Raw genomic sequence first — 22,772 nt, forward strand, 5'->3', positions numbered from 1 at the left:
TACAACAGCAACACATGCAACAGCTAAGTTAGCAAACTCTTTTGAGTACCTCTTGGGTGGTTGACCCTTTGTAACTCTCTCAGACCTACGTATGAGGTGCTGATCCTCTCTGCTCACTGGTCCAGTCTCAGGACTCTTTGGAGAACTAGTTCCAATGGTAAACAGTGGTTCATCCTTCAGTTGTGAAGGCCTATCTATTGTGTGAGACTTCCTCTCAATGACTGTGACAACTGAGCTCTCCGAGCTATCAGTGTCATCACTTTCTGTACAGCTGAAATCAGTGAAATCATCATCATCTGAATCGTCCTCAGTGGGAAAAGTGTGTACTATCACTCTCTCCTGTTCAGGAGCACTCTCTAGAAATTTTGTGAGAATCACCTGACCAGATTCAGACAAAATTACTCTGTAGAGACCCTTTTCATACCCCACTAAAATGCCTCTGGCATTCTTTACTCCATCTGGAGCTTCTGTTCTCACATGAGACCCAAAAACCTTGAAATGGGCAACAGAAGGTTTTCTGTGGAACAGTTTCTCAAAAGGAGAACTTCCCAACTCTTTTGAAACCTTTCTCATTTTCGTATAACAGAACGACATTAGAGACTCGGCCCAGTACTCATGTGGTAGATGTGAACTAAGCAATTGCGCTTCCATCCCCTTTTGCAATTCTCTGTTCACCCGTACACAGACACCCCTGTTCCACGCTTCCGCTGAAACAGAAATCTTGTGTCTGATCCCCTTCTTCTGCAGGAACCTTTGGAAATCCTGTAAAAGAAAAATCTGCTTCTCATCTGTGAATAGACAATCAATGTTAGCATCATGCATACTCTTAACTTTGTCACAAAACTCCTGAAACCTCTCCAAGGCTTCCTGTGGCTTTCTCAACACATAAACCCAGACATAGTTAGAGAAATGATCCACACACACAAGATAATATCTTGCATTGCCTCTAGATGGTTCTAGAGGACCAATCACATCAGCATACACCCGCTGAAATGCTCTGTTGACTCCGGTCTTCTTCTTGCTCACACCTGCAAGAGAAACTAGGTTAGACACAGATGAATTACATTCCATGTAATCACTTTGTGCAAAAGTCAACAAATAAAGTCCATCCTTCTCCCTGGCTGAAAGATATAACTCTCCATCTTTGTAGATCTCGCAGCTCTCAGCATCGTAGGACAGTTTCAGTCCTCTCTTTGCAATCTGCGAAACACTCAGCAGATTGAACTTCAATTCAGGAACCAAGTAAACATTGTTTATTGTCAAGTCCAGACTCTTAAGATAGACAGTCCCCACGCCGGCCGCTTCCAGCTCCTGACCGTTGGCCTGTGTCACAGTGAAGCTTTGCTTCTTAAACGTTGAAAAGAGTCCTCTGTGTGGGGACATATGAACCGTCGCTGCAGTGTCGATAATAAACGCGTTCCCAACATCTGGCGTGGTTCCTTTCGCCATCAAAGCCTTTGCAGGTTCCACCATAGGCTTGGTACGACCTTTGCCTGACGCCTCAGGCTTTGCTGAGCGGCCCTTCGCTCCTTTAGGCTGACGTGGCTTCTTGCAGTTCCGCTGAAGATGCCCAGCCTGTTCGCAATTGTAACACTGGACAACATTCAAAGCTACAGCATCCTTTCCAGTAGCCTCATCGGTGGGGGAATTAGAACTCCGTTCCTCCCTCCCCCTGTCCTTTACTTCCAGTGCAGCATGCCGGCTGTGTTCATCCAGAACCACGGCACTCAGGGGCACTCCCCCCTTCTTGGCATCCATGCTGAATCGAAGGGTCAGCTTTACACTCAATCTCAAGCCAGCTTTCACTTTTCAAGCCAGTAAAACTCCAAAAGTCTTTGTTTACTGCTTCACTGGCAGGCAAGCCTTTGGGCTGTTTTTTTCAAAACCCTTGCACAGCTGCGCAGATACACTTTCGATTTCCCAGGCTCCTTTTTAGGCCACTCAGTAACTGGCAGACGTTGCCTAGCAACCTGCTCAGGACGGAACTCCTTATCTCACCACAGGAATTCCTGGTATGCAAGCTTGCCTTCAGAGCTTGTTTTTCAAACGCAGCTCTTGTGAACCAGAAATTAATCTTTCTGCGTTCATTCTCTCTCCCCCAAAATGCAGCATACCTTTTTGGGGGCTCCGTTGCCTTGAAACACACTCCTCTCGGTGTCCAGCTTGTCTGTTCTGTTCAGCTTCTGGCTGCAGGCAGACGCTTTTCTTTATCTCCTTAGGTGCAGAGGATGGCAACGATTCATCGACCTCTCACCTCTCATGCAGATTCTCATAGATCAGATAACCATCGGTCTGCTACCAGTTGTCGGGATTCAAGCCAAAAGTCAGAGCCTCCAGCTTAGCTCTTAGTCCAGAGGAATTTGGCCACCCTCCAGGTGCCCGGCTTGAATCCTTATGACCTCCTGTCTGCGTCTCCCGGCAAGATCAAAGGAGGTCTCCAATCGGCGATTCTCCTCAACGTGAAGGAGAACACACCACTCCTCCCCCTCCCATCTCCGGGGGGGGGGGGAATGAGACAGACAGAAATGTATCTACATGTATTTATTCCTGTCTTTCAGCAGTACAGAGAAACATGTCTGCACACTCTGATTCCCACTGCAGAGAGAGAGTAAACTCCACCCATGTACTTCCAGTACAGGGTCATGTGCTGCTCTGAGGTAACATCCGGCTCTCAGAGCACTTTACAAACTGTCCCTGGTTCCCACGGTACAATCCAATAGCATCCAGATCCTGTTTACCATTCCAGCCACCTGGTGCTTGCTTCTGCATTGCTCCTTTTTCGTAACAAAAACTTCCTTGGCCAACTGGATAAGGGATGCTGCTGGACAACAGCATCCCTGATTTATCTCTCTGGCCTGATAACAGGTGCAGACCCGCTTAGCCCAAACCAAGGTCAAGAAGCTTCCTAGGCAAAGAGATGGTGTTCTTGCAGTACCAAAAACCCAGGTGGGCACAGCTGGATGAGGTCAGGCCCGTCCCGTTCACTCTCTCCAAGTCTATGTAATGCAAGCCAGCTCAGCAACAATCAAGTTGTGGATGAGCATGGTTTTATTATGGACAGATTATGGATGTATTTCTCATTTTTAGTAACAATTTAGAAGCGCATGCCTATAATCTGTTTTGTTTTGTTTTTTGAATGCTTCTGGAAAGTTTATAAGAAAGGTAAGAAAGTACCTTTATAACTTTATGTTCAGAACTACTTATTGCAGAAAACATTTTTATTTATAGACCTTCAAATATAAACCAGAGTGGTTGCAGATGCAAGAAGGGAAGGGGAGGGGAAAGGGAGTAAGAGTGTAGAAGGTTAGTAGCCACTGGTAGAGCACATGGTTTTGCATGCAAAAGGTCCTAGGTTAAATTTCTGGCATCTCCAGGTAGGGCTGGGAGATCTCCATGTCTGAAATCCTGCAGAGCTCCTGCCAGGTAGTATAGGCAATACTCATGTAGGTAGACTAATGGTCTGACTCAGTATAAGGTAACTTCCTAGGTTCCACAATCCCACAGTGTTCTTAAGCTTTGTAAGCCTTAAACTATAGTTTTAAGCAGCATGACAGAGTCACCCTACTTCCCACGCCATCATGGCAGCTCTGCTTGCTGGAAATCTTGGCATTGCAGTGTCATCACTGCAGATGCACAGACAGTTGCTATTCCAAATCCTAGTTTGCCATCAAGCAGGTGACACAGCGGGGGCCCATCAAGTTATTTATATGTTGGTGGCTTGCATATCCTTCCTTTCTTTTCTCGTGGAGCTCAAGACAGGCACTGACTGGACTCAAGCTTGCACCATGCATCTTGGGATAACTTTGCTGTCTCTGATGTGCCTCCTCAATCTGATTGTCACAGACACAATATTTCTATTTCTTGCCACATCTCCATCAGCTCTGACAATTCTGTAATTATGGTTAAGACAGGAGAATTTCTGCCCTGTTCCCTAGCAGCTCTGAGAGTCAGTTTATATGGTAGTAACCACGCCATACACTTCTTCACTGACCCTAACATTTTCAGAATGCAGGTGGGATATTTAATTTTTACATCCTTCTGTAGGCTGGAAGGCTCCTTGTGCATGGTGACTTTCTTTCTGACTTACTAGCTTTCTACAGTCTGGATTTTATGTCAAACGTGGTGGCATCCAGTATGCAACTCCCCCACCCAACCACGCCTTTTGAAGTTGCGTTCTCTTGGGAGAACTGTACCACATGCCCTTCTAGATCAGCCCCTTATCAGTTTAAATTGAAGCACATTGACTTAATTGGGTTGAAGAGCAGGCAATTACTGAACACTGATAGTAATCTCTAGGCATTTGTCATTTTTCACAATGAAATTATGGAAATACAAATGTATGGTGTTATTATGAGTGTGCACAACCTCTGCCCCACACTTGAAATCCTCAGTCTAATCCTGTTTTCATAGCTTAATGCAAAATGTCTAATATTTGTTGCTGTTACGGTAATTAAGTCCCTGTGGTTCCAATGCTTGTGAGCCCTGAGATTTCTTCTTAATTTCGCGCAGGCAGCTCAAGGAGGTGGTCACAGAACACTGCTGTATGGCCATGCTATACTTCTTCGTCATTCATTTAGTGGAATGGTAAGCTGCTCCTTGACTGCGACCCAAGTGCCGGTCACTTTGGGGGTTGGAGAGTAGGGGGAAGAGCTGCCTGTGGCCTTCCAAATGAGGTGAATAAGAGGGAGGGGGTTCCCTTCCCTGTTTCGGTCACATTTTCTCTCTTTCCAGATACCTGAGCTGGAAAATAGCTTTGGATGCATCCACACCACAGACTTAAACTTTGGGGATTGTAGTCCTGTAAAGGTGGCAGGAACCAGAGTCTCCAAAGTTCTTTCCTGCAAGCAAACTATCAGAAGTGGTTTACAAGTTATTCAACTTTGTGGTGTGAATGCACCCTTCCTGCCTCCTTATCCTTGGGTGAATGTGCCACCCCACCCTGCAGCAGCAGTCACTTTTGCCAAAGGTACCATCACTTGGCAAAGGAACTGCAGTGCTGGTGGAATTAGAGAACAGGTCCAACCCCAGCCCTTGTTTGCCATCTCTCTTCTCCTTTCCCTGAAGACTGCCACCCAGGCCACCCCCAGGTGTGGCAAATGAGGAGTGGGTATTAATTCTGCATAGCTAGGCTTATCCCAGCCCTTGACTTTCCATTACCCCTTCACATCTAATGGTGGTTCTGTGCATAACCAATAGCTTTAGTTGCACAGTAACAGTGTTTTCTGTATAGCGTTTGCAAGCATCATTCACTTCTGAGAACCTTTTTATAGAGGAACCTTTGTTCTGTAAAATTGTAGCTTCAGTGCTAATTTTAGCTGCTGACTTCCACATTTATTTCTCCTCCCGTAATGTTCCTTTGGGGCCAAAATAATGTAATTAAAAAAGAAACCTGTCTAGATCTTAAATCCTCTTTGAAGTTGATCATTTCAGTCCGGTGATTGCTAATAAGCACTGGAGCTCTTAATGGCTGCATAGATTTCTGTTTGTTTCAGCACAGCAGGAATCTGATGCACATCTACAAATCAATGTGCAAAAAGATTAAGTTTCCCAGTTTTGCACATTTGAATGTAGAAAGATGTCTGAATTCATGCAGAAGATGATCTTACGACTAATAATAATAATAATAATAATAATAATAATTTATTATTTGTACCCCGCCCATCTGGCTGGGTTTCCCAAGCCACTCTGGGCAGCTTCCATAGAAACCAAAAATACACTAAAATGTCACACATTAAAAACTTCCCTGAACAGGGCTGCCTTAAGATGTCTTCTGAATGTCAGGTAGTTGTTTATCGCTTTGACATCTGATGGGAGGGTGTTCCACAGGGTGGGTGCCACTACCGAGAAGGACCTCTGCCTGGTTCCCTGTAGCTTTGCTTCTCGCAATGAGGGAACCGCCAGAAGGCCCTCGGCGCTGGACCTCAGCGTCCGGGCAGAACGATGGGGGTGGAGACGCTCCTTCAGGTATAATGTACCGATTTCAACTGTCCTAATAAATTCAATATCTTTTTTCTCCCCCTAGTATTTGACATGTTTGACTACTTCGAGATCTCAGACGGATAAACTTGCATTTGATGTGGGGCTACAAGAGAATGCAGCCGGTATGTATGTCCTCAAAGATTCATCCCCATGATCTTAGATATAATATAATTTCAGGTTGGTTTTTTTTCAGTGGGGCTGAAAGCCTCATGAAACCCCTAAGGCAGGCTTCCTCAAACTCAGCCCTCAGGTGTTTTTGGCCTACAACTCCCATGATCCCTAACGAGCAAGAACAGTGGTCAGGGATGATGGGAACTGTAGTCTTGAAGCATCTGGCGGGCTGAGTTTGAGAAAGCCTGCCCTAAGGAAACTCCTGATTTTGCTACCGGCCTGGAATGGTAAAAACGGAGGGTCTGTTTAGCACTGTGAGAGGCCACAGTTCATGGCTTGAACCTAGTGAGTCACAAGTTGTGCAGGCCTGCTCTGTGTTCTTCTTAAGCATGATTCTGTAACAGAAGATCTTGAACTGTAGTTGTGGAAAGAAAGAAAAAAAATAGGTGCACATTAAGGAAAAAATATCACTTTCATTAGGTATTGCTGCACACAGAGAAAGTGTTAGAGAAAACAAAAGCCTACTGTGTGTGAAAGTGTAATTATAACCATTTTAAATATATGTCACCACCATCCAGCAAAAACATTTGATCAGATATAGGGTTCAGCCCTAAATACAATTGTTCAGCTCTTGTTGGATATGCATTGATTTCAGCAGCTCACAGTTATGTTTCAGTTTGACAGTATAGATCTCATTCAGCCAGGAGCCCTAAATAGAATGGCCATGTGGTGAGAAGCCTCTGCAGGACTGTAGCAGCTATCATTTCTTTTCTTTTTTTTTATTAAATAATTTTTATTCATTTTCAATAAAATCCTCCAATTAATGACAAATCCAATCCAATCATTCCAAATTACAATAATAATAATAATACCGCCAATTATGTTCTTTTATCACTTCTGATATTTACGTATAGCCATACCTCTCTCAGCACAGCTACCCAGCCACTCTCCATCTCCACAATCAGAGCAGCTATTTGCTCCCCACCCAGATACGCACAGAGCAACAAACAGCTGGGAAGATTGGTACCCCCATCTCTCTTTCACCGTAGTGCCAGGTGCTTGGCACTGCCATGACAACAAGCCACTGGTGGGGACCACTAGGAAATTCTTAGCTTGGTGGCAGCGGTAGCAGCAGCAGGGAGGCAGGGCAAGAAGGGGTTGGTTATATGTCTCTGTTTAGAGTGGAACAGGGGCCATATCAATTTGGATTGCCTTGAACTAGACTGAGCTCATTATCAGTTTAGGAGACTTTTTCTGGACTTTGTTTTTTTAAAAAGTGACAAGAAAATGCATTGGAAAGTGTGGGGTAATAGTTCTTTGTTACAATGTCATATAACTTCCCTGCAAATTTTGTGCAAACCTATCTGGATGAATACTCAATAAATTGTCATTTGGAAGCGACCCATCTTCTGTACTATTGGAATCTTTTAGTTTTACAGTGGTACCTCGGGTTACATACGCTTCAGGTTACATACACTTCAGGTTACAGACTCCGCTAACACAGAAATATTACCTCAGGTTAAGAACTTTGCTTCAGGATGAGAACAAAAATTGTGCAGCGGTGGCACAGTGGCAGCAGGAGGCCCCATTAGCTAAAGTGGTGCTTCAGGTTAAGAACAGTTTCAGGGTTAGAACAGACCTCCAGAACGAATTAAGTTCTTAACCCGAGGTACCACTGTATAAATATCCTAAGACTGTTGTTATAAAGTGACCTAATAAATGCCTGTTGTTTGTTGCATATTAGAGCTAACGTAAGCACTTTATACACATTGTAGGTGAGGCATGCTGGTGGACCATACATCCTGCTTCTAAACAAAGGTCTGAAGGAGAAAAGGTACGAATTGGAGATGATCTTATCCTGGTTAGTGTGTCCTCCGAAAGGTACCTGGTAAGCATATAAAAATCCTCATGATAGCTTTAATGCATGTCCATCTTGGCACTTTTCATCCATGTCTCCATTTTTCCAGCTCTGAACTGCATGTTTCCTGTGCATATGATATTGTCCTCACAGAAATGTGGTCAGAGCATTTCTCCTACAATAAACCTTATATGCAACAATCCCCACCCATGTCCTATCCTAGTACATTTAAAGAAGTGTGTTGGAAGAGTGGGTGTTGGGGGTTGTTATGTACTGAGTTGAATAGGATTCAAAATGCAGCAGTCTGATTGGTCCTAGAACAATAGGATCTAAAATGCAGCAGTCTGATTGGTCCTAGAACAATGCAGCAGTATGATTGGTCTGCAGGAGCCACCCAATCCAGCTCCAGATGGAAGTGAATCCACAACCTGATTGGCCTACAGGAGAATTCCGGAATTAGCCAATCACGTGCAGCCCATTGTGTAAATAATGTATATAAAGCAGATACTTTGAGGGGACATCCATTCCTCCTCACCACTATGAGCTGAATAAAGAGCATGAAATCCACTCTCGACTCTGAGTATATTTCAGGGGTAAACTGATGGGATGGTGAAGTATTCAAGTTTGGCTTCTGATAAAAGGAACTGGTGAAGGAAATTTGTTGTTGTTAATTTGAGAAAGAAAGAAGCCCTAATAACAAAGGACACCAAGCTAGAAAGTGGCAAGGAAGAAAAACAAATATAAGACTCCTGTCTTATATTTAGATAATGGCAAGGTTTGTAATGAGGCACAGACTTTAGCATGAGGAAAAGATGAGTATTGCTTACATTTACATACAGTCTTCTAAAAAAAAAAAAGCAAGTATTTAATTGATTTTTAAATATAGGACTAAATTATGATAAACCTACATCTTTCAACTTTCTTTGAGGAAATATTTTCAAACAGATTTCCATTATGCTCACTGAGAATTTTGTTTATCTTTTCCAGCATCTTTCTGTAGCATATGGAAACATACAGGTGGATGCTTCCTTTATGCAAACACTATGGAATGTGCATCCCACTTGTTCAGGAAGTAGCATTGAAGAAGGTTTGTTGAATTATATTTATCCTGCCAGTTAAAATGACTGTTTTAATTTGTAACATTGCACAGTTTTCACTGCTAAAAGCATGATTGCATCTGCTGAAGGGACACGGGTGGTGCTGTGGTCTAAACCACTGAGCCTCTTGGGCTTGCCAATTGGAAGGTTGGCAGTTTGAATCCCCGCAACAGGGTGAGCTCCCCTTGCTCCGTTCCAGCTCCTGCCAACCTAGCAGTTCCAAAGCACACCAGTGCAAGTAGATAAATAGGTACCGCTATGGAAGAAAGGTAAATGGCATTTCCATGCGCTCTGGTTTCCGTCACGGTGTTCTGTTACTCCAGAAGTGGTTTAGTCATGCTGGCCAGAAACGCCAGCTCCCTTGGCCTGAAAGCGAGATGAGTGCCGCAACCCCATAGTCGCTTTTGACTGGACTTAACCATCCAGGGGTCCTTTACCTTTTACCTTTTTTACAATTGCTGAGTGGACCAGAATGGATATAGAATAGAGAGATGCTCTCTAGTATTTTCACAAAAGGGACATCATGTTGTGAAAATGTTTATCAGCATTTTAAAAGCCTCCCCCCCACCCTGCGCACGTGCGTGCACACACACACACACACACACACACACACACACACATTTTTAGCGAGGGACACTGAGGAGAGAACCAACATGAGAGTGAAGGAAAGAGGATTCACACAAGAATGGAATCAATCCCCCATGGAGGGAATTTAGCAGAAAATAAAAGACCCAGCTGGCACAGACTTCAGGCACGTCAGGTCTGGAGGGAGGGAAAACTCCCCCCATGGAAGAGGGGGGTGAAAGGTTCAAAACACTCTGTCAAGCCCAGTAGGAAGAGCCATCCTTTCCAGAGAATGTTTCCCAGCCTCACCCTCTAAGAGAAATTCACAGTTAGTCTAAATTTCAATTTCCTCTCTGTTTATGTAAATAAGAGCTTGGATTTCAGGACGATAGAATCCTGGCATCTTTCTATGAGAAGTGAATACCAAGAGCACTTTCAAACCATTTTGTTTTCAGCATTTTAGTAGCACTAGACATGGTGGATATTTTAAATGTCCCAGTACTCCCATCCTATTATCTGAGCCATTTTTAACACCAACGCCGTTTTAAATATAACTTGAGTTGTGTGCAGGTGTAGGTTTTCTGCACTTCTGGGTGAATCACTAACTAGTGATTGGGGAAAAGGAGTGTGGGTGGTGCACAATTGCTCCCAGCACTTTGCATGTCGCCATGTGACATTTAAATAATACTTTTTGATACCAGTGAATGAAAACAGGGAAAGAATGGAGAGACAAAAGAAATGCAAGCTAATTCACAGAAAGGTATCATTACTCAGCAACAAGACTTCATTAATGTCATAATTACATTCAGTACAGAGGTTTCATAAGCCGTCAGTCACATCCTGATAGCACACAAAAAACAACCCACTTGTATCTTTTTATCATAGTATGGCATTGCAGTGCCAACGAGAGTACTTGAAAGCAGCTTTGTTTGGAGCAATTTCAATGTTGGCTTGCAGGAAGCACCATGGTTATTCTTAGGGAGGGAGAGAAACCAAGAAATGTGCAAAAAAAAAACTAGATGGGAAGAGATCATACTCCCTGATTGCTATGAAAAGTCCTGCTTTCATTTAAATAGGGTACAGTGGTACCTCGGGTTAAATACTTAATTCGTTCTGGAGGTCCGTTCTTAACCTGAAACTGTTCTTAAACTGAAGCACCACTTTAACTAGTGGGGCCTCCTGCTGCCGACGCGTCGCCGGAGCAAGATTTCTGTTCTCATCCTGAAGCAAAGTTCTTAACCCGAGGTACTATTTCTGGGTTAGCGGAGTCTGTAACCTGAAGCGTATGTAATCTGAAGCGTATGTAACCTGAGGTACCACTGTATATACATAGGGGAAATTCCCGATAGAACATATTTTTTTTAAAAAAATACTCTAAAAAAGATACTCTGTCCACAGTGCTGATACTTTATCAGTTTTTCTGCATCCACATAGAAGAGTTTTATTTTAAGTGCATGAGCCTGCCCACACCATTCTAGAGCCCACAGAAGGTTTTCTAATGGAGCCAACATGGTTTCTTACCATTTGCAAACCTGCCAGCATGACTGGCTGGAGCTGATGGGAATTGTAGTCCAAAACATCTGAAAGGCAGCAGGTTGGCAAAGTCTGGCTTTGGGAAAACAGCCATAACCAGGAGCCAGGGGGGAGTCAGCTATAAAAACCATGAGTCTTTGGCAGTTCAAAATCCCCTGATTGTTGATTTAAGTAGCATTAGGCTTGAATCCATAATTATTTCAGCTATTTGGTGTTGAAATATGCAAGTGCCTAACACCTTCAAGTGGTATTTCCTATGTAATTGTCTTAAAATAAATATTAATTTGCTTGTTATTCAGCAAGTGAGTTTAGGACAGTTCATATAGAGATGACGATGAGCAATTGCCCCTACTTCTCCCTAACCCCAGGAGATAAAATGCCTTCATTTTGTCTCTCTGTGTTAAATGGGTTGGAAAGTTGCCTTCCATTAAAATCTAAATCTATAGAACAGCCAGGTTGTTTACCCTTTCCCAAACAAATGTTACCACTGTGTAGTATTGATTTTTCTGTAAATGATTCCGCTTGTGAAAGGGGGTGACTTTACTTATCAATCATGCCTCCCCTGACACATTTCAGTAATTTGGATACTTATGCTATTATATGCTAACCTTTTCTTTTCCTGCAGAATTATTACTCTACAGTAAGAATAATTCTAGAAGTTTTAGTTTTCGCTCATCTAACCTACTTGTCTTTTTCTGTGTTTTTTGTTTAAGTGAGGCTTTTGTTCTAGAGAAAAAGAGTTTGCCTTCCATTTTATTCTCTAGCCCTAGTCAAGAACCCAACAAACCCATGGTTTAAAATTGGTTTCTTTAAAACAAATGACATTTAATATTAGCCACAGTTTCTTGGGTTGGGATTAGGGCTGAAGGAGACTGTTGTTCGGTCCGCATTTTTGAGTGAAGCAACCTAATTCACACTTTCCAGGCTAATACCAGGTGTAGAAAGTAACTATCCTTAGGATTTTGTTCTTCTCTGAATTTTGCGCTACAATTCTTGTCTCAAGGAGAATGCTAAAATGTGTCAAAATACATACAGTAGTACCTCAGGTTACATACGCTTCAGGTTACATACGGTTCAGGTTACAGACTCCGCTAACCCAGAAATAGTGCTTCAGGTTAAGAACTTTGCTTCAGGATGAGAACAGAAATCATGCAGCGGCGGTGCAGCGGCAGCAGGAGGCCTCATTAGCTAAAGTGGTGCTTCAGGTTAAGAACAGTTTCAGGTTAAGAACGGACCTCTGGAACGAATTAAGTTCTTAACCTGAGGTACCACTGTATTTAGGTTAAAATGCTTTTAGAAATGCATATGTGGAGATAAAATATGAATTTGAATAGATAGTTTGTAATAATACATGTTTTTAAATAAGAATTGCTGTATGGATTTTTTATTTAAAAAATCCATAGACCAATATTGAAATGGGACAAAATAGACTTATTAATGAACACATATGAAATTGAGATGGATCACTAATAATTATTCCATCTCTAGGTTGGGTGAAATGGCAGCTTGGAGTTAACTTTAATAAATGGAAATGGAAAACTTCCAAACTCTTCCAAACAGTTGCACCAAAAAGAGAGAAACTCATTGCAGCTTGTTCTCAACAGATTAAACAATGGTTTACTGTGACATTTGTACATCTCTAGTGACTTACTTAAGGTTGGCTGGTGTCTTCATCACTAAGTGGGGTGGGGGAATCTGAACCAGGAACTTCCCTGGTCACCCTTTTAGCCACTATGCTACACATTAAGATTTACATATCTGCTTTCAGATTTTAAGATTCCCAGGCACCTGTTACTTATTATTCTGCCAAAATTAATGAGGAATATTCTTCTTTTCTAGGATACTTACTCGGTGGGCATGTATTACGTTTGTTTCACGGCCATGATGAGTGTTTAACAATTCCATCTGCAGAACAGAATGATTCACCACACAAGTGAGTTATGATGTATATTTAATACACTTTCCATTTTAAATTTCGCATTGTTTTATTGCTGAAAATCCCAAAGTGCCTTCATAGTTAGAGAGGGAGAGGGTGAGGAGAAAGAGTGCTTGTTCAGCAGCACTCCAAAATATCTGCTGTTTTTGCCCAGTGCATGGAAAATGTGCCAGATTTTCACTGCAGTTATATCCTTGCAGTACTATTCAGGCTGGATGCAGAGAAAAAAAGGAAGAATTGTCATGGTGCCGTAGGCATATTTACAACTCACTAGAAAGATAAGATGCTACGATTTTGTCCAGGTATAAGTTGCATTAAGGAACGTAAAAATGACTCATACCCCAAACACATTTGCTCAGCAGTAAATGCCATATTTTTCAAAGTTAAGAGCCTCGTTCTATCTCCAGGCAGGCATTGCTGCTATTGTATCTGTATCAGGACTGCTGCTAGACCAGCATACTTCCTAAGGGGAGAGAGAATGGAGATATTCTGCCATCATGCCCCTGAGTGTGGGGCTTTTAGGACTATTGAGATACATGCACCTGATGCTAGAATAGAGATGCTGCTTTTGTAATGTTTATTCTTTACAGCAGGCATTAGTACAGTGGTACCTAGGGACGCGGGTGGCGCTGTGGGTAAAACCTCAGTGCCTAGGACTTGCTGATCGCATGGTCAGCGGTTCGAATCCCCGCGGCGGGGTGAGCTCCCGTCGTTCGGTCCCAGCTCCTGCCCACCTAGCAGTTCGAAAGCACCCTTAAGTGCAAGTAGATAAATAGGTACCGCTTTATAGCGGGAAGGTAAACGGCATTTCCGTGTGCTGCGCTGGTGCTGGCTCGCCAGCTGCAGCTTCGTCACGCTGGCCACGTGATCCCGAAGTGTCTTCAGACAGCGCCGGCCTCTTGAGTGAAATGAGCACGCAACCCTAGAGTCGGATACGACTGGCCCGTACGGGCAGGGGTACCTTTACCTTTACCTTTTACCTTGGGTTACATACACTTCAGGTTACAGACTCCGCTAACCCAGAAATAGTGCTGCAGGTTAAGAACTTTGCTTCAGGATAAGAACAGAAATCATGCTCCAGCGGTGTGGTGGCAGCGGGAAGCCCCATTAGCTAAAGTGGTGCTTCAGGTTAAGAACAGTTTCAGGTTAAGTACGGACCTCCGGAACGAATTAAGTACTTAACCCGAGGTACCACTGTAACAGGTTTCAGTTTATTAGATTGTAGTCCTACCTCTTGCTAAACTTGGTTGCATGTTGCCTAGTCCAATAGGACATCTCCACAGTGCTTATGAACTTAACAGCGCTTACCTTCCTTTTTTTAGTTGCTATTTTGTTAATGGTGTTAATATTGTTTTATAGATTCTAAATGTCATATTGATTTGTAAATCATATAATAAAACTTTTGTTGTAATTGTGATGTCTAGCTTTTTTTTTAGTTGCTGATTTGTTAACAGTGTTGTATAGTTTGCTCATTATATGATTTATGTTGTATTTGTGGTGTTCTATTCCATTATTGTTATTTGTTAGTAAGCCACTTTGAAACTCATTTGCATGAAAAGCAGCATAGAAATACAATCACTCAAATCACAACCATGAAGTGTAAACCCAGTGTTTTCTTGCTTGAGGTAAATTATACCTACTGATTTCTAGCAGCTGTAGCTCAAAATTCTGCTTCCAGTGGTCTAACATACATATCCTTGGTATTAAAAGTATCAGAGTAGTGCCACATGATTTTTAATGCAGATACTTGTTTTAGGTAGGTAGGAGAGTATGAACAATGTGGTTCTACTGCTAATGATAACCCTTGATATGTATTTTTCCTTCTTCTAGAGAACTTTGTTGAAATGGTTCTCCCAATTTCTGTGCCCACAAATAGAGTGTAGAGGTTTGAGAAGCCACAAAACCACACTTAAGAGTGCCCTCAGGCCGTTCTTTTGTTAGAGAGGACCTGACTTGGGCCTCTTGGGTTCACAAGTGGCTCTTCACAGACCATAGGGTTGCCTCAAGGACTATCTGCCTCTCCCCACTCCCTCCTACATATCAACTAACAATCTTCCTTGCTCGGTATTCATAACTGCCGTTTTTACTCTCGCACAATTTTCATCTGCTTGATCCGTCTGTCCCCCTACCTCAGTGTTCTTGGCTGCTTATGAAGCAGAAACAGCTCGTCCCACACCTTTCTTTTTTCCCTCCTGCAATTCTTCAGGACACCTGGGCTTAATTCCAGACAGCTGGTTGGGGAACCGAGCCAAACTGCCTCAGCATTTCTCCCAGACTCATTTCAGGCCCATTGATTCAACTGAAATTGGAATATAGGTGTCCATAAGTGAATGGGACTTTTTGTAAAATCTATTTTTTAAAAAATAAAAATACCTTTTTTTGCAGGCGGTTGTTTTTTGAAGCAGGGGGAGCTGGTGTCCGTGCAAGGTCACTGTGGAGAGTTGAACCGCTTCGGATAAGGTAATTTAAACAAACAAAAGATGTATTATCTCTCTGCTAAAGTAATTGGAAACAGAGCTTCTGTTGTTGGTTCTGTCTTGTTAAATGGCAGGGTTAAACACTTTCATGTTATTTACTGAATTTATATTTAATAATAAATGAAATCAGTATTACCATTAGGGTAAAAGTAGATAAACTATGAACAATAAGGCATTTCGGTTTATGAATTAAGATCTAAGAAAAAGTGGGAAGGCAGGAGACATGCACAAGAAAAAAATTACATTTGAATTAATTTTCAACCGTGTAAATAGAGCAGGTGATATTGAATGTACAAGAGTGCCCCTGAGGAAGAACTCTGTTTGAAATGAGATTCAGCAGAGTTAAACATTTTTATTTTAGTGAGTTAAACATGCATTTAATTCTCTCATAGCAATCTGTGGGTGCTAAAACTGTGTAATTATTACTGGATCATGGCACAAATATCTTCATTCCGACTGACTCAGACCATGAAATTAATATTTTCAATCTATTTTTTAGCTGGAGTGGAAGTAACATCCGCTGGGGCCAGCCTTTTCGCCTTCGACATATTACAACGGGGCAGTTTTTGGCCCTAACTGAAGAGCTGGGTCTTGTCTTGTTAGACAAAGAAAAAGCTGACACAAAATCAACTTCCTTTTGCTTTAGAGCATCAAAAGTAAGTCAGTTTTCTACATCAAATGGTTACAAAAATCTTCATATTTTATCTAAATAAACACTACCCCATAACCACTTCAAAAAGGCCATAATGCCAATGGTCAAAATTTACTGAGGGGAAAGGGGGATTTGGAATCGGGCAGCAGAAATGGAAACCATAGGCGGGGGGGGTCGTCTTCAACCCCTCTCAGATTTGTTCTCCTTTTTCTCTTTAAATTGGGACATCACATCCTATCTTTATAATCTTTGGGGTGGACCTTGCATTCACAGAGGCTTCCCACAGCCACATTGGTGGGTAGTGCCCAAAGGGATTTAAAAAACAGCTTTTGCTTTCTTACAAGAAATAATAAAAATGTTGAAAGCTGACCAAAAGAAAAATGGAAAACACAAGACTTGATCTGCCTCTGTAATACACTGTTTGTAACAAGTGATGGCCACTAATGGTGAACTGTAGACCTATCTGGCCAGCTCAGCGGCCTGCTTTTTCCCACGAACCTCCCGTGAAGGACTGAGGTGTTAAATATCTATGATGTGCAACTGCAAGGCTTGGCAGCATTGTTTACCTCACTGCCCAACATGGAGGTTGATGTCAAGAGGCAGAGGGACAAGGCAGCAGGGAGGTCAGCATGATACAGGCACAGCTTTTGGCATGTCAGATTTAAAATATGCTTTAAAATATGTTTGATTGACTTCATAATGAGGAGCCAGTGTAATTGTACTCTGCGCCGAGTGCTCAGAAGGAGCAAAAAATCACTTAACTTTCAAAATGTGACATGGAAAATATTCCACTTCACTTCAGACAGAGTTTTGTAATCTTTGCAAATATTCTTAATATTTTTGTTCTGACTGCAAACATTCACACAGCAATCTCCAACAGCTTGCGATGGCATAGTATAACAGCATCCCTAAGGAATATAGTGAAATTTCATTTCATTTTATCTGAGCATGACAGTGTTATCTCCTTAGTCTTAAATTGACAATGAAATGTGACAGCTATAATCCACTCAAGTGAAAAAGAGAATTAAGACAACAATTATTAAATTGTCTTCTTTTGTAATGCATTTCTTTTTCCAGAAAAGCTTAATCTCCCCCTTTTTTTCCACTCACACAATTGCCTTTGGGTAGAATTGCCTTTGGGTTATATCAAGTAACTGAAGGCATGTGTTGAAGGCAACTCACACAATGATCCCTCTTTCCCTCAGCTCTGCTTATGCAAGGTTCTTTTGGCCAGTGCACAATGTTCAGGAGAGGGGACCATGCCTCAAGGGAGGCTTTTCAGGGGCCGCAGAGCGAGTGGAGGGGAAGATCAATTATGCAAGCTGTGTTCTACTCTTGTAACCATTTAATTCAACCCTTTGAGTGCAATTTAGCAAAAAGTAGCCATGCCTTGTTCTAGTAGAACTCAATGGATCATTGATACACAAATAACTGCTTATGCCCTACTGATTTAAACAGGACTTGAACATCACAGTCTCTCCCTAAACTGCTCCCTTTAACTGCAGAGACCAGGAAGGAAAAAGGTTTTATTAAGTAATTCCTGTTCTTCAGAATGAATCATATGCTGAGGAAAAAATACTCTTGTTCCCACTGTTCAGTTCTATACTGCTAGCATTAAATGGCTTTTAAATAACATCCAGCATGTTGCAGAAATGATTTCCATAGTTATAGTCACTTTTAGTTGTGTGTCAACTTGGGCAATTATCAATCAAATCTCTGAATGTCACATGACACTTGGGACACTGGGTTTCCTGTTTAATTCAGAAGTGTGTGACTGTCCTCCATACATTTCTAGTTCACAATCTAATGCATGCTTACTCCAATGTATTCTTCAGCAACAATAAAAAATGCATTTTGCCTTTTGTTTGTGAAGTTGTGAAATATCCTAGATCTTAAAATGCTTGTGCCTTCCAAATTATGTGTTTCTTATGTTCATCTAACATCCTCCTTGTTTTTTCTTCTTCTGTGACATGAAGGAAAAACTGGATTCTGCTCACAAACGTGACATAGATGGCATGGGAGTTCCTGAAATAAAGTACGGTGATTCTGTTTGTTTTGTGCAACATGTAACCAGCACTTTGTGGCTCACTTACAAAGCACAGGATGCTAAAACAACTCGTTTAGGACCACTAAAAAGAAAGGTAAATATTGTATTGTGCTTTGTTTTCTTTTCTTTTCTAAGATACACTCATCCAAATTAAAGATGTTGAATAATGCCATAATTCTTTGGAGATAAGGATTGGAGAAACATAAGCCTTTAAGATGTGGTGAATATGTTCACCATTTTTATGTTTTGATAAGTGCTCCAGCAGCAAGGTGTCTGCGTGCATGAATGCCCAGGGACCCATGTGGCTGCATGCCCAAATGTGAGATGCAGGGAGTTCTCTTTGTGGTTCTGCTGCACTGGAGAGCTGTTACACAGCAGGGGATTTTGCAGGTGGAGCTTTCGGGTGCTGGGTCCACTTGTCTCCTAACATGCTTGTATTGATGTAGTATCTGTACTTGGCCTTCTGCGTGTTACTAGCATGGTGCCAGGATCAAAATATTTGATTTCAGTGCAATTTAAGTATGTGCCTCTGTGCATCAGCATGCACCCATGGGCCCCCTTCTGTAGAAATCCTTGACAAATGTTCAACGAATTGCATGTGCACAGCTGAGCCTTCCTAAAGAGTCCATGAGCAGCAGCTGCCTCATTTCCTTCAGCATTGTAAGTTGGTTTTTAAACTGTGTTTGGGACTCCCACTCATTCCTCTCTTTCTTTTAACCAGAGGCGTTAGATCTTAAAATACCAAATGGAAATAGGGAAAGAAAATGCTTTGTTCTGTCTTCTGAGACACATGTCAGTTATTAAAACAACTGAAATAGTGTATTCTTTATTTTGTGGATGTATATGACTGTATCTCATTTTTAATTTACTGTAAATTTTGGAATGAAGATCGTAGGCTTTAGATCTAAGATACTGCCCTGATCAACATTTTGGCTACATTCAGACACTATACTCTCTGACTATGGTTTGGAATATCAGGAATGAGCCAACTTGCTCATGCCCAGATTAATAGGAAACTTCCCAGTCGGTAAAATAATCGTTTAGTGTGCTTTTTCATTTTTGGAAACTGTGGTTTGAAAAATCCCTCCAAACTAGGATTGTAAACAATGATTGGATGCTGGTTTAGAGGGATTTCTCAAGCCATTATTTACCTGTTTGGACATTACAATGAACTGAAGTTTAATAAATATGGAAATGTTGTATTAAGTCATTGCACAACAGGAAGATTCTCACAGCTTGTTTCCATTCCTCTAAGCCAGGCATGGCCAAACTTGGCCCTCTAGCTGTTTTGGGACTACAACTCCCATCATCCCTAGCTAACAGGACCAGTGGTCAGGGATGATGGGAACTGTAGTCCATGCCTGTTTGGCCATGCCTGCTCTAAGGCATGGAGAACGACTTAGTTTTTCTCAGTTTCCCCACTTTTCTCAACTAACCATTCCAACTTGCTATTTGGTGTTCAAGCTAAATATATTATCCATATTATTTAATATCATATGCTTGTTATATTGTATGAATCTCTATCAAGACTGGTACTAGTCATTCCCCATCCTCCCTCATAACATCAGTTTATCATTCCTTTGGCAAGGTACATTGCACTTAAGAGCATGAAGGACAAAATATGCTCACTGTGTCATTTTGATTATTATAGGTTATATTACACCAAGAAGGACACATGGATGATGGTCTCACATTACAACGGTGTCAACATGAAGAATCCCAGGCTGCTCGAATCATTCGCAACACAACAAGATTATTTAGTCAGTTTATAAGGTATAGCACACCATCTCAGCTATAATGCTATTCCACAGTGACATCTGCATAATTCTGTTTGCTCCTATTCATCTCTTGTTTCTTCTCTCTGTTTTCTTCCCACTCTGACTTTAGAACAGGGGTGAGGAACCTTTTTGGCCCAGTGGGCCAGATCCTTATCGGTTCCCACCCCCATGGGACATCTTGGACAGATAGATGGGACAACCACCCCTGTAAATCGCATGATGTCATTGTGACATCAAATGATTGGCCGAGCTGTTGTCCTGCCCACCTGTCAAAAGTCCCTTAAGCATCACTTCCTAAGCCCCACAACTAGGGTTGGCAAAACTGCTTTCGGCAGAGATGGATTGTGTGATTGAGTTGCCCATAGGGAAACTCTGTCATGCAGCCAATTCAGCAGGCTTGAACTGATGAGCAGTTACTGGTTGTTGTTTTTTTGCAGGAATTGACTGTGCCATCAAGTTCCTGTGGGGAACTTAGCCACACAGAGACTTAACTTTTTTCTTTCTTATTCTGCAAAGCACAATGTATATCGATAGTGTTGTACAAACACTATAATAGTTACCTCAGCTTGAAGACTTTCAGTGTCTCCTCTGTCCACAGATTTGAGTTACAAGTTACTTTGAAGTAGACAGAATTAAAAATAATAATGTATGGCACCTTAAAAGTGAACAAACTGATAATGGTGTATAAACTTTCATGGACACATGACGCGTAATCATAAATTCACTTGCATAGATTCACATGGCTGGGGCAGATATAGAGGAGTGGGGTCAGACTGGTAATTAAAACGCAAAAAGAATGGACAGTGGTCATTACTTTAAAGCTAAATAATTACAGTGAGCAAGACAGTGCTGGTAATAATACAAACATCCTGGCACTGGTAAGCTTATTAACACATGTAAGAGAGATTCTTTAGGCAATCTTTTTTCCATCCAAATGAATTGTGCTTGAGGGTCCATCCATTTCACCATGCTATAAGCCATTTTGCCCCCTTGTCTTTGTATTTTGAATGTAATGATCCCTGTATAAATCACATTTTACTGAAGGGTGGTGAGGTGCTTCTCTGGTGCTTGAGTCTCTGGTCAAGCATCCCATATGAAAGTTACACTCTCCCTTTTTAGACTATCCATTTCTGGACCAGGTAGTACCTAATACTCTGGGTGAAAGAGGAGCTATACTTAAAAACGGAATTATGATTGTTTTGGTTAGTACTGATCATGATTGATCCTAATTTACTTATATTGCCTATTGATTCTTAGTGGAAACAACAGAACTTCAACTCCTATCACTCTGCCTATTGAAGAGGTATTGCAGACTCTGCAAGACTTGATAACATATTTTCTGCCTCCAGAAGAAGAGTTAGAACATGAAGATAAACAAAACAAGCTTCGTTCACTCAAGAACAGACAGAACCTATTCAAGGAAGAGGTTAGAAAAGCTTCAGAGTGTTTTTACTGCAATCCTGTCAAATGACCAAGTCATCTCTGCAGATCAGCCAAGACTTCAACAAGAATATCAGCTGTAGAAGCTGGAAAATACCCCAGGGGTCCATTGGCCTCTGGGGACAGACCATCCTACTACGTTTATTCACCCTTGCAGAGTTAAACACATAGTTCAGCTGTGGAATTCACTACCCCAAGCTGTAACGATGGCCAGCAGCTTGGATGGCTTGAACAGGGGATTATACAGATTCATGGAGAATAGGACTATAGATGGCTGCTAGCCATGGTGTCTGCATACTACCTGCAGTTTCAAAGATAGTAAGCCTCTGAATACCAGTTGCTGGGGAAACAAGTGTGGAGAGTGCTGTTGTGCTCATGTCCTACTTGTGAGTGTCTGGTAGGCACCTGGTTGGCTACTGAGAGAACAGAACGCTTGATTAGATGGGCATTTTGCTTGATCCAGCAAGGATCTTACTATATCCTTAGAGGAAGATGCTCACTCTGATTCTAAATCTCAACAGAAAGACCTGGAACCGATATAGTAATTCCTCTTTCCACTGATGTCAATGGGAGGGACAATTAACAAAGCAAAACGGAGGCACACAAAAAGGGAGAGTGCTTCTGCCCAACACCATCTAAGGTTAAAGTTTTTATTTAACACAAATTCTTAATATGCCTCATTACTTAATTGTTCTGAGATTTCAAGTAGTTCAGCAAAAAGGTACTTTATAAATTTAGGGTGTCTGAAAATACTTAACTTACAGAATTCGTTGTTGTTTAGTCATTTAGTCGTGTCCGACTCTTTGTGACCCCATGGACCAGAGCACGCCAGGCACTCCTGTCTTCCACTGCCTCCCACAGTAGAATATTGACCTTTAAATTGTGATTAGCAAGAATGTTTTTTTAAAAAAAATTGTGTTGGGTAGAGTCCATTTATAGTTCCAATATGGAAATCATAAAAAGGTGGTTGGTCATGCTCCATCTGTCACGTAGGATGTGATCATCATAGACACAATGGACCTCTTTCAATGTCCTCCTCCCTGTCTTGGCAGCCCTTGACTGCTCATATGTACTGCTTAGAATGCCCCTGGCCATTACCCAGAAGAACCAAGCATGGTTTCCACAGAGCAATGAAATAATCTTGCTCCTTATGTTCAGGCTGCTCATTTTCTAAGGACTCATCTACACTTCCATTTATCCCTTGGCTTTCCCCCAGGAATACCCACGGTTTAGCAGTGAATCAGAACAAACAGCCACCAGCTTTTCTATGGATTACCATTTGTTCTGATTTAGTGCTAAA

At 41.8% G+C, this 22,772-nt stretch overlaps 1 protein-coding gene across 1 annotated transcript in view; it reads left to right on the plus strand.

Moving 5' to 3' along the window:
* The window catches only part of RYR3 (ryanodine receptor 3), a 273,106-nt gene that overhangs the window by 82,779 nt on the left and 167,555 nt on the right, over positions 1 to 22,772 (plus strand). The window contains exons 4-13 of the mRNA XM_053382025.1: positions 4,510 to 4,584; positions 6,023 to 6,101; positions 7,866 to 7,978; positions 8,936 to 9,035; positions 12,982 to 13,075; positions 15,464 to 15,538; positions 16,055 to 16,211; positions 18,184 to 18,348; positions 19,906 to 20,027; positions 21,290 to 21,458. Coding sequence (XP_053238000.1) covers positions 4,510 to 4,584; positions 6,023 to 6,101; positions 7,866 to 7,978; positions 8,936 to 9,035; positions 12,982 to 13,075; positions 15,464 to 15,538; positions 16,055 to 16,211; positions 18,184 to 18,348; positions 19,906 to 20,027; positions 21,290 to 21,458 — 1,149 coding nt within the window. The remainder of the gene's footprint in view (positions 1 to 4,509; positions 4,585 to 6,022; positions 6,102 to 7,865; positions 7,979 to 8,935; positions 9,036 to 12,981; positions 13,076 to 15,463; positions 15,539 to 16,054; positions 16,212 to 18,183; positions 18,349 to 19,905; positions 20,028 to 21,289; positions 21,459 to 22,772) is intronic.

This window comes from Podarcis raffonei, chromosome 1, assembly GCF_027172205.1.
Source record: "Podarcis raffonei isolate rPodRaf1 chromosome 1, rPodRaf1.pri, whole genome shotgun sequence".
NCBI lineage: Eukaryota > Metazoa > Chordata > Lepidosauria > Squamata > Lacertidae > Podarcis > Podarcis raffonei.